The sequence below is a fragment of the Dasypus novemcinctus genome, unplaced genomic scaffold (genome assembly GCF_030445035.2).
Source record: "Dasypus novemcinctus isolate mDasNov1 unplaced genomic scaffold, mDasNov1.1.hap2 scaffold_432, whole genome shotgun sequence".
Taxonomy (NCBI): Eukaryota; Metazoa; Chordata; class Mammalia; order Cingulata; family Dasypodidae; genus Dasypus; species Dasypus novemcinctus.
The window spans coordinates 1-11,768 of record NW_026688396.1 but is presented as its reverse complement, the minus strand read 5'-3'; the positions used below and the strand labels follow the sequence as shown (position 1 = coordinate 11,768).

Below are 11,768 nucleotides of genomic sequence, written 5' to 3'. Positions count from 1 at the left end.
CAGCCATCACCCATCATCCAGCCACCCACCCATCACCCACCCATCATCCCTCCAGCCACCCATCCATCCACCCACCCATCCATCTGCCCATCCACCCATCCATCCATCATCTTCATCATCCATCCACCCACGCACCCATTCACCCATTCACCCCCCCCATCACCCAGCCATCCATCATCTGCCTATCAGCTACCCACCCATCCATCCACCCATCATCCATCCACCCATAAATCATCCACCCACCCACCCACTGAGCCACCCATCATCCCACCAGCCACCTATCCGTCCACCTACCTATCCATCCACCCATCATCCGTCCACCCATCCACCCACCCATTCAGCCACCCATCCACCATCCACCCATCCACCACCCACCCATCATCCCTCCAGCCATCCATCCATCCATCATCTTATCATCCCTCCATCCATCCACCCACCCATCACCCACCCATCACCCACCCATCATCCCTCCAGCCAGCCATCCATCCGTCATCTTATCATCCCTCCATCCATCCACCCACCCATCACCCACCCATCATCCCTCCACCCATCATCCACCCATGATCCCTCCAGCCAGCCATCATCTGCCTGTCATCTACCCACCCATCCATCCACCCATCATCCATCCACCAACCCATCATTTACCTCTTATTTACCCACCCATCTGTCCACCCACCCATCCATGCACTCACCCATCACCCATTCACCCGTCCGTCCCCCCACCCGTCCACCCATCATCGCCTCATCACCCATCCACCCACCCATTCATCTACCCAACATCCACCCATCATTCTTTCAGCCACCCATCATCTGTCCTCTACCCACTCATCATCTACCTATCATTTACCCCATTTACCCACCACCCACCCATCCACCCACCACGCACCCATCGTCCACCCACTGCTCCAGTCTCCCCTCCCCCTCCGGCCTCGGCGTAACCAGGAGGCGCGGTGGTCCCTGGCCACAGGCTCCGGATCGCGTCCCGCGTCCAGCGAGCCGGCCCTCGCTGCAGGACGTCCGGGCCCCGGCGGCGCGCGTCCCCGTCACCCACACAGGCGTCCCCAGGGCTGCGGGAGCCGAGGCCAGCGCCCCCTCCCGTGCGCCGAGCTGAGGCCAGCGCCCCCGGGTGCCAGGACGGCGGCCTCCCCGGTCGGCCCTCGGCGGTCCCGGGGGCGGGGGGCTGCCCTCCACAGAGATCAGGTCTGGGGTGCTCCCCCATTGGGGACGCTGGGGACTCGTGAGCCATTTTGGGTCGTCACACGTGGGGGGCACTGCTGGCCTCGAGAGGGCGGGGGGCTGCCAGGCGCCCCGAGTGCCCAGGGCGCCCCCTCCCCAGGCAAGGGTCCTGTTTAAATGTCGCCCGAGGGGGTCCCAGCCGAGCGGGGCCTGGATGGGGCCGGCCCGAGCCCCTGGTCTGCTCCGAGCGGCTGGCGGTGGCCCGGGGAGGGCAGGGACCCCCGCCCCGTGCCAGGCCCTTCGGGGGGCACCCGGCTCCCAGACGAGGCTTGGCCCAAGGGGCGGCGAGCGGGACTGGCAGAAACCGGGCGGCAAAGGGCCCATGGCTGGACGTGGCCTCCGCCTCGTGGCCAGGCCCCCCCGGACCGCGGGGACAGCCGCGCCCCCAGGAGAAGCAGCGCAGCCGGGCGTCCCCAGCGCCCCTGCTCCCCGGCCGGCCGCCCCCACAAAGGCGCAGGTGGCGTCGCCAACACGGCCACAGCTGCCCTCTCGTCAAGCGTCGCCCCCCACCGCCAGCACGCGCCTGAGTGTTGCCGATGTTCCGGAATGTTCCACCGAACAAAGAGACACAGATTCCCGGTGCCACTGATAAGGACAGAAGCGGTCACAGAAGAACACACAGAGAATGGCCACAGAGAGCAGACAACGGGGAAGGGCAGAGAAATAAAATCTAAAAAAAATTATTTACGCCCCCCCCCCCAAGATGACTCCCTCGTCTGTTTGTTCCTTGTTTTGCTTGTTGTCTGATCATTTGTCTTCTTTAGGAGACACTGGGAATTGAACCTAAGACCTCCCATGTGGGAGGCAGGCGCTCAATGACTGAGCCACTTCCCATTCTTATTTCTGCTTGTCTGTTTGCTCATTGTTTTTTCTTGTCGTCTGCTCGTTGTTTTGCTTGTTGTCTGCTCATTGTTTGTCTTCTCTACAAGGCATCAGGAACCAAACCCAGGACCTCGCGTGTGGGAGCCACCTCCGCTCTTGCCGTGTTTGTATTTTTTTTTTAATACCTTTCTTTCCTACCGTGTTGTTAACTGCACAATTCAGTGGCATCCATCACATCCGCGATGTGCTCTCGTTGCCACCACCTGTGGCCAGATCTTCTCATCACCCAAACAGAAACCGCACCCGGCAGCGACGGCGCCCCTTTAAAGAGCCCCGGCCCCGCCCCGGCCACCCCTCGACATCCGCCCACATCGCACGATCCCTGCACCGCCCCCTTTTTTTGTTAAGATTTATTTATTTGCTCCACCTCCCCTCGTTCTTCTCTCCGTGCCGCTCGCTCTCTGCTCTCCGTGTCCATTTGCTGTGCGCTCTCCGTGCCCGTCTTCTCTTCAGGAGGCACCGGGAACTGAACCTGGGACCTCCCACGTGGGAGAGGGGCGCCCAATCCCCCGAGCCACCTCTGCTCCCTGGTGGTGTCTCATTGTGTTTCCTCTGTGTCTCTTTGTTGCGTCATCTTGTGTCAGTTCGCCGTGTATGTGGCGCCATTCCTGGGCAGGCTGCGCTTTCTTTTGCGCTGGGCGGCTCTCCTCACGGGGCGCACTCCTTGCGCGTGGGGCTCCCCCACGCGGGGGACACCCCTGCGTGGCACGGCACTCCTTGCGCGCATCAGCACTGCGCGTGGGCCAGCTCCACACGGGTCAAGGAGGCCCGGGGTTTGAACCGCGGACCTCCCATGTGGTAGGCGGACGCCCTATCCGTTGAGCCACATCCGCTTCCCGGCTCACGGTTTGGTGGCAAGGAGAAGTCCAACGACACCCACAAGGCGAAGCTTTCCCCCCGAGGACGGCTGCCGGTGGCTCTTGGCCCCAGCTTTCTCCTCCGGTGGCACCTCACGGGGCGCGGTCCTCTCCCTTCTCTCCCGGCTGCTCCCGTGGCTCCCCGGCCTTCCCTTGAAAAGGATCCCGGGAATCGGATGAAAGCCCGACGCGGGGCCGCCCTTAGGCAGCAGCGCCCTGCAGGGACCCCGTAACGTCCCCCCCCAAGGCGGGCCCGGGCCGGGCGGCCACGCGCGGTGGGCCGGGAGGGAAGCGGAGCCCACGCCGGCACCGGGCATCCGTGACTCGCGCCCGTCCGCGCCGGGGCTGGGTGGGGGCCCCTCCCGGCTGCTCACCGGTGTGTGCTCCCTCCTGGCCGCCCGGCTGGCGTTTGCGGGGACAGGGGGCGCCGGGGTGGGCGAGCTGCCCCCGTGCTGGCCTGCAGCCCGTGGAGCCGGCCCCCGGCGTGCGAGGCCCCCGTGTGCCCGGGGTGGGCGCCACGCGGCCTCGGGGGGCGGGAAGGCGGCGTCCAGCCCGAGCCGTGCCCGGGCGCGGGGGCTCCGGGCCGTGCCCAGGGCACAGGGGCCGGAGGGCGGCTCCGCCGGCTCCTGCGCTGCGGCCGGCCCTCTCCTGGGCTGGCCCCACAGGTGCACGCCCCCTCCAGCTTGGTGAGCAGGTGAGCAGGTGCAGACACGCCAGGTGAGGTGGGCGGGCACCAGGTGAGGGGCAGACACCTCCAGGTGAGGTGAGCAGGCACCCCAGGTGAGGCGGGCGGAAACCCAGGTGACGTGAGCAGGCACCGCCAGATGAGGGGTAGACACCCAGGTGAGATGGGCAGACACAGGCACCCCCAGGTGAGCTGGGCCAATATCCAGGTGAGGTGGGCATACACCCCCAGGGGAGGTGGGCGGCTGCAGGCGCCCGCAAGTGAGGTGGGCCGACATCCAGGTGAGGTGGGCGTGCACCTCTGGGCGAGGTGGCACACACCAGGTGGGGTAGGTGGGTGCCCCCAGGTGAGGCGAGCAGGCACAGGTGCCCCCAGGTGAGGCGGGCAGGTACAGACACCCCCAGGTGAGGCGGGCAGGTGCGGGTGCCCGCAGGTGAGGTGGGCCAACATCCAGGTGAGGTGGGCAGGCACAGGCACTCCCAGCTGAGATGGGCGGACACCCAGGTGAGGCGGGCAGCTGCAGGCGCCCCCAGGTGAGGCGGGTGGGCCCCCAGGTGAGGTGCGCAGGCGCCCCCAGGTGAGGCGGGCAGGTGCAGGCACCCCCAGGTGAGGTGGGCATACACCCCCAGGTGAGGTGGGCAGGTGCCCCCAGGTGAGGCGGGCAGGTGCAGGCACCCCCAGGTGAGGTGGGCAGGTGCCCCCAGGTGAGGCGGGCAGGTGCAGGCACCCCCAGGTGAGGTGGGCATACACCCCCAGGTGAGGTGGGCAGGTGCCCCCAGGTGAGGCGGGCAGGTGCAGGCGCCCCCAGGTGAGGCGGGCAGGTGCAGGTGCCCCCAGGTGAGGTGGGCCAACATCCAGGTGAGGTGGGCATGCACCCCCAGGTGAGGTGGGCAGGCACAGACACTCCCAGCTGAGATGGGCAGACACCCAGGTGAGGCGGGCAGCTGCAGGCGCCCCCAGGTGAGGCGGGTGGCCCCCAGGTGAGGTGAGCAGGCACCCCCAGGGAAGGTGGGCGGGCTCAGGTGCCCCCAGGTGAGGTGGGCCGCTGCACACGCCAGCCTCCCCTCGGAGCCCCAGGCCCCCACCCACAGGGCACCTGGCCAGGCACGGGGCACGCGAGTGGTCTCCGGGCACGGCCAGGCCCCACGGCTGTGCGGGCGGCTGGAGTGGACCCGGAGGCCGTGGCGCTTGCCCGGCGCGGGCCCAGGTGGACGGTGCCGCCGGAGACCCCGGCACAGAGCACCTGGCAGAGCCGGAGCCTCCAGGGCCGCGCCCGCGGGAGCCACGGCTGCGCCACCCGGGCTCGGCCTGTGTCGCCACGCGGCCGCCTCCCCCGTGTCTGCGTGACCGCGCGCCCAGCTTCCCTCTTCTCAGGACGCGCCTCGGCTCACCGCGTCCTCAGAGCCCTCGTGTCCGGACGAGGGCCCGGGCGAGGGGTTGCCTTTGGTTTTTCAGCTGTATCCGGATTCGAACCCAGAACCTCGTTCGTGGGCAGCAGGCGCTCAACCACCGAGCCACGCCGGGAGCCGCCTCCCCCGGGCCCGTGGGCGCCCCCCGGCCCCGAAAAGCCGCCGCCGGGGTTTCCTAGAGAAAATTCCTGCACCTGAGCGGGCATGGCCGTGTGCCAATAAAACTTTATTTGTGGCCCTTGGCGTCTGAATGTCATGTATGGATTTATACATCTCTAAATGCTTACACACTTGGAATTGATTGGCTCAAGGTTTGAGACCAGGAGCTTTTCGGGTAACTATTATTCTTTCACCGTTTTAAGTTCCTTATTCCGAATTCAGGTATTAGATTCTTGTACGTAAGTGGGTTTCGTTTCATTCCCGCTCTCAATCATTTTCTGCTGGTTTCCCCAAAGCTGCACTTTTTGATCCCGTTGGAAAACCGCATCTTCACCTCCGACCGGCCCAGCCCCCACCTCATTCTTTTCCCACCGATTCCCGACATTGGAAATCCTCCCGTATTTCCCCTTTTTGTCTCCCTTTTAGTCAACTTGGCTTCCTCAGGGCAGTTTTAGGGTTACAGAAGGTGCCAGTCCCCAGAGGTGCCCAGCTCGCCCCTCTCCGGTTCCCCGCTCCGGCTTCACGGACGTCTCGCGTCGTGCGGAACCTTCTAGAGCGGACGCGCCGGCCCCGACGAGCTCTTGGAAACGGAAGTCCACGGTTCCCCCGAGGGCTCGCCCGGGGGTCTCGGCCCAGGCCAGCGGGTCGCGCGTGCCCCGTGGCGCGACGTCGTCGGGCGCGACTCTGGGGTGCCGCCCCCTCGCGGCGTATGCCTGTCCCCGTGGCTGCCCGCTGGGTCGGCATCTGGCGGCCTGTGGGCTCCTGCGGGCACCGGGTGGGGGCCGCCGGGGAGGTGGGAGCTGGGGGGGTTCAGGGGGGAGCCCTAGGGGGTTGGAGGTGGGGGGTGGGAGTGCCAGGGGGTGGGGGCAGCTGGGGAGGTGGGAGCTGGGGGGGTTGGGGAGGGGGGAGCCCTAGGGGGTTGGAGGTGGGGGGTGGGAGTGCCGGGGGGTGGGGGCTGCCAGGGAGGTGGGAGCTGGGGAATTTGGGGGGTTAGCCCTGGGGGACTGGTGTTGTGGGGTGGGGACAGCCGGGGAGGTGGGAGCTGGGGGGATTGGGGGGGGAGCCCCGGGGGGCTGGAGGTGGGGGGTGGGAGTGCCAGGGGGTGGGGGCTGCCAGGGAGGTGGGAGCTGGGGGGATTGGGGGAGGAGCCCCGGGGGGGTTGGAGGTGGGGGGTGGGAGTGCTGGGGGGGGCAGCCGGGGAGGTGGGAGCTGGGGGGATTGGGGGGGAGCCCCGGGGGGCTGGAAGTGGAGGGTGGGAGTGCCGGGGGATGCAGCTGGGGAGGTGGGAGCTGGGGGGATTGGGGGGGGGAGCCCCAGGGCCTGGAGGTGGGGGGGGTGGGAGTGCTGGGGGGCGGGGGCAGCTGGGGAGGGGGGAGAGGTGAGTCCCGGGGGCAGGGACCCCTGGAGTGGGGGGCTCACAGCCCCCCTGGCAGGTGTGGCCCCTGCGGCCGGGCCTCTGGGATGTGGTGGGGGTGAGGGTTTGGGGGGGGCAGGCCCCACCCTCCCCCGAGGTCACCCCAGATCCGGGGCATCCGGGGAGCCCCTCGTGGGCACCAGCTGCAGGGCCCCGGGCTGCTGTGACCGGACCGCCCCCCAACGTGCGTGCTCTGGCTTGGGGGACCCCGCGCCCCACCCCGTACCCCAGCCCCCTGCTGCCCGAGGCCAGGCTGCCTCGCCCCAAGGACCCCAGGGGGGCTCAGCCCCCCCCGTCACTCACTTGTCCGAGGGGACGCTGACTCGCTCGAGGGGCCCCCGGGGGGGGGGGTCCCCGTGGGGTCTCACAGCAGCGAGGAGGAGCGGGTGCCCGAGCTGGGCCCGCTGTCCGCGCCGGCCGCGGAGGCCGCGACCCCCGGGCGGGCCCCCCAGCGCAGCGCGGCGCGCACGCGGTGGCGGAACTCGGCCGACACGTAGTAGTAGACGAAGGGGTCCACGCAGCTGTTGAGGCAGCTGAGCGCCAGGCAGGGCAGGTAGGCCGCGTACAGGGGGCCCCAGGCGTCCGGCCCGGGGTCCGAGTAGTGCAGCAGCAGCAGCGCGTTGCTGGGCGCGAAGAAGGCCACGGCCGAGGCCAGCACCAGGGCGGTCAGGCGCCGCGCGCGCCCGTAGCGCGCCCCGTCGGCCGCCAGCGCCCGCAGCGTGGCCGCGTGGCACAGCAGCATGGCCAGCAGCGGCGCGCAGCAGCCGAGCAGCGCCAGGCAGGCGAAGGCCGGTCGCCAGTACGCGGCCTGCGCGTCGCCGGGCAGCGCGTCGTGGCACACGGTGCGGTCCGAGCCGGCCAGCCGGAAGCTCTGGCGCTGCAGGGCCAGGGGCAACGCCAGGGCCGCCGCGGCCACCCAGGCGGCGGCGCAGAGGCCCGCGGCCAGGGGGCGGCCGCGCAGGGCGCGGGCCCGCAGCGGGCGCGCCAGGGCCAGGTAGCGGTCCAGGCTGACGGCGGCCAGCAGCAGCAGCGACGCGTACATGTGGCCGTAGAGCGCGGCGACGCTCAGGCGACAGGCCGCCTCGCCGAAGGGCCAGCGCAGGCCGCGCGCGTGGTAGGCCAGGCGCGGGGGCAGCGCCAGGCCCAGCAGGAGGTCGGCGGCTGCCAAGTTCATGAGCAGCAGCGCCGAGGGCGGCCGCGGCCTGCGCGCCGCCAGCACCCACAGGGCCAGCGCGTTGGCGGGCAGCCCCACGGCCACCGCCAGGCCGTAGAGCGCGGGCACCAGGCGGGTGACGGGCCAGCCCAGCAGCAGCGCCCGCTGGCGCTCGGGCAGCTCCAGGACGCCGCTGTCGTTGGCCGAGCGCTGGCCCGGGAAGCTGCGCTGGAACGGGCCCCCCCGGGGGCCACCTGCGGGCAGAGGGGGGCGTCAGGGGCCACCCGCTGCCACCCGCTTCTCCGCTGCCCGGGGGGGGGGGGACCGGGGGCCGCTCACCGTCGCCCCCCGCCGGGCTGCTGTCCTCGGGGGCCTCGTCGTACAGGCTGGGGGTCCGGGGGCTGCCGGCCAGGCCGAGCCCCAGCGCCCGGGGCCCGAGCAGCAGCAGCAGAAGCCACCGCATGCCACCGCGCCGTGTCGTGCCGCTCTGGCCAGGGCCGCCGGTTTCCTGCCGCGCTGCGCGTCCCCCCCGCTTCCTGAGCGCCCGCCGTGGGCCCCCCGAGAGAGCGGCGGAGCGGGGGGGGCCCCACCCCCACCCCCACCCCCACCCCCACCCCCACCTCCCCCCACCCCCGGACCAGGAAGCATCTGTGGCCAAGTGGCCGCTTCCCGTCGGCAGCCTGCGCTTGTCACGTCAGCCCCGGCGTCCCCGGAGCGGGGTCCTTGAGGGAGCCCCCGCCACCTCGCCGACACCCCCTGGGGCCCCCACCACCTCGCCGACCCCCGCCGTGCCCCCCGAGAATGAGGGACGGAGAGGGACGGCGCCTTTGACGCGGGGTCTGCGGAGGACAGAAGGGGGGCCCCCGGGGGGACGCCCCACTGCCGGCCCCGGGCTGGCCTGGGCGCCTAGAGGGTCCCGGGGGGGGGGGCCAGGGGGGGGGGGGGGGGGGGGGGGGCGCCCCTCGACTCGGCCCCCCGTGCCTCTGCTCTGAGGGGGCTGCCGGAGAATCTGGGGTACGGGGTGGGGCGCCCCCTTCTCCCGCCGCCTGGGTGGGGGCCCTCGGATGTGGCGTTTCCTGGCGCCGCGCTGAGGACCCTAATCTGGCAACACACGCGGGGACACGGGACGCGCCAGGAAGTGACGGGGCAGTGTTCCAGAGGGAGCCCGGGGCGGGGGCGCGGCTTTTCGATTCCCGTGGAGCTCAAGTGCACGCAACGAGCGGTTTCCGAGGGAGGAACGCGGCGGCTCCCGGCCGCCGTCTCCACCGAGTTCCAGAACGTTCTCGTCACCCCAGTGGCCCTGGCACCCCCCCCGGTCTGTGCCCGGCTCCTTGCGCTCAGCGTCTCGTCTCTGGGGTCCGCCCTCGACGCCGCACGCGCCAGGCCTCGCCGTTCCAGCGAGCGCAACGGCCCTGAGCCGTCGGCCGTGGTCCCCCAGCTGCCGTGGCCGGCGAGACACAGTCGCCCTCCGTGGCGGGGGCCGTGGCCACAGGTGGGCCCCCCCCCTGGGCCTCTCGACGCTGAGCAGGGCAGCTTTGGGGGCGCGAGGCCTGACGGCGGGGGGCTCGGGGGACACTCGTACCCGACGCTCATCACGGCGCCGGCCACGAGCCGTGGGGGAACGGGGTCTACCCGTGCCGTGGCCCTGCGCTCGGCCGTGAGGCCTGGTCCACGCGCAGTGTGGGGGGACCGGGACGTCTGACTGGGGAGAGCCCTGGGCGCGGGAGGCCAGCGTCACCCGAGTCCATTTATTTATTTTTAGCGGGTATCGGGGATTGAACCCGGGACCTCGCCCGTGGGAGGCAGGCGCTCAACCACCGAGCTACACCTGTTTCCCGTTTATACAAAACGTCCACAAGAGGCAAAGCTGTAGAATTAGAGTGGGCTGGAGGCTGCCGGGGGCTGGGGGAAGGGGGAGACGGGTTTCTTTGGGGTGCTAGAATGTTCCGGAAGTCGATCGAGGTGCAGGTGGCTAAACGCCGTAAGCGTGCCGAATGCCAAGCACATTTTGTCACAGCTGAGAAACCCCGCAGCGCCTCAGGCGTCATGGCTGCACAGCCCGGCCCCGGGTCCCGGCAGCCCCCTGCCTGCCCCCCCGCCGCCCCGCTCCAGGGGGTGGGGGCTGGGAGGGGGGGCCCGGTGGCCTCGAGCCCTTCGCCCCATGGTCTCAGCCGGGTCCCCACGGAGGCCGTGGCCCGTCGCCTCGTCCTCTGTTGGAGGCCAGCGGCGCCCGGTTCCCCTCGTTCTGCCCGGCCTCGCGTCGCCGAGGGGCTGCGCAGCTCCGCCCGGGCGGGGACGTCTCACCCCTGACTGCTGCGGTGGCCTCACCTCATCACAGTGCGTCCCCAGGGCCACCCAGCCGGCCGGGGGACACCAGGCTTCTCCGACAGCGGGCTCCCAAGGCCCCGCCTGCCCCCGCGTCCCCACGTGGCGCCCAGGGCTGCCCTCGCCCCGCGGCAAAGCTGCCAGGAGCGGCCGGCGGCTCCTCGCCGGGGGTGCCTGACGCTGGGCCCACCCGGAGGCCGCCTGCGCCGTGTGCCCCTCGCACGGCCGCCTTGGTGCCGGGGGACGGGCCCGGGGGCCCCGTGGCGTCACGTGGCCGCGCTCGGCGGTGGCTCTTCTCCCAGAATCCGTGGCTGCCCGGCGCCCGGGGCTGCTCCTGGGTCTGGGGGACTTGGGTTCCTCGCGCAGCCGCAACGCGCCTGGGCCCGTCACCGGTTTTGAGCTCCTCGGGGCGGCGGGGGGCGCGAGGCGGGGCCGGGCGTGGAGGGATGTCGCCGGGGCCACTGCTGCGTCCCCTGGCCGTTTCCGGGCCGTCCCTGAGCCCACATGGCCACGTGGCCACGGCCTCTCGCTGGGCGCCCGGCGTTTTCTAGAACGCTCCACCCCGACTCGGCGGCGCCGGCGAGCGTCCCCCTCACTGGGTCTCACACCGGCTGAGCTGGGCTGAAGTCCCCGGGGGTCCCTCTGTCTCGCGCACGCCCTGGGGACGCGACGCTGCCCTGGGCGGCTGCGCGGCTGGAGCCGGCGTGATGCGCAGCGCCCCGTGTCGGGGTCCACGCGCCGTCGCGTGTCCGTCGCCCTCCCTCCCGCCGGCTGACCCCCACCCCGGCCGCGCCCCCCGGACACTCGGTCCCAGCTGGGCCTCACCCGCGACGGGGCCGCGTCCCGCGCACAGGGCGAGCCGCGAGGGCGCGGCCCAGGCTCCCCGCAGCAAGTGAGCGCCGGGCCCTGCGGGTTTGCGTCGATATTTAATCTTTTAACTTTAATGTGCAAATAAATAGAAAAGGAAGAAACTACATTCAGAACAGCGGCGGAGGCGGCGCAAGCCCCGGGACAGAGAGCCCCGGCGGGGGCGCCGCGGAGCATGCAGGGGCCGCGCGGGGCCTCCCTCCAGCGCCCGCGCGTAAACGGGGTGCCGCGAGGCGCCCGGGGCACGCAGGACGGACTCGGGCGACCAGGGCCCACGGGGGCTCGCCCGGGCCGGCCTCGGGGTCCACAGGAAACGTCTGGAAGCTTCTAGAAACCGAGGGGTTGGCACAGCTCTGCGGCAGGAGGTGAGGGCCGGGGTGCCAGCGGCCGGGCGGAGGGGAGCCTGCCCCGGGCCACCGCGCGTTTGGAGGCGCCCACGCCTCCTGGGTGGCCCCCGGGGGCGGCTGCAGGTGGGGTGTCGGGGTGGGCAGGGGCCCCGGGGCGCCGTGGGCTCAGCTGCACAGCGGCCGTGGCAGTCCTGGGGCCGGAGCAGCGCGCAAGAGCCGCGCGACTCGCGGGAGTGGGGGGCGGCCCCGTCCCCGAGCTCCTGTCGCTGAGACCCCGGCCCGCCTGGCGGGGGAGGCGCCGCCTGCGCCCAGAGGCCTGGCTGGGCGACCCTGCGGCCCCCGGCCCCGCACGACGCGTCCCCGACGGCTGCCGGCGCCGTGGGGGCCGAGGGATTTGGCACGCGGGCCGGGGTGGGGTCCTGGGCCGCCGAGCA

At 71.1% G+C, this 11,768-nt stretch overlaps 1 protein-coding gene across 1 annotated transcript; it reads right to left on the bottom strand.

Moving 5' to 3' along the window:
- Positions 1–7,006: 7,006 nt before the first annotated feature.
- Positions 7,007–8,258, bottom strand: F2RL3 (F2R like thrombin or trypsin receptor 3). The gene is made up of 2 exons (XM_023584927.2): positions 8,135–8,258; positions 7,007–8,049 (listed from the first exon to the last, which is right to left on the bottom strand). Exons 1-2 carry the CDS (start codon positions 8,256–8,258, stop codon positions 7,007–7,009), a joined length of 1,167 nt encoding a protein of 388 aa, XP_023440695.2.
- Positions 8,259–11,768: the final 3,510 nt, after the last annotated feature.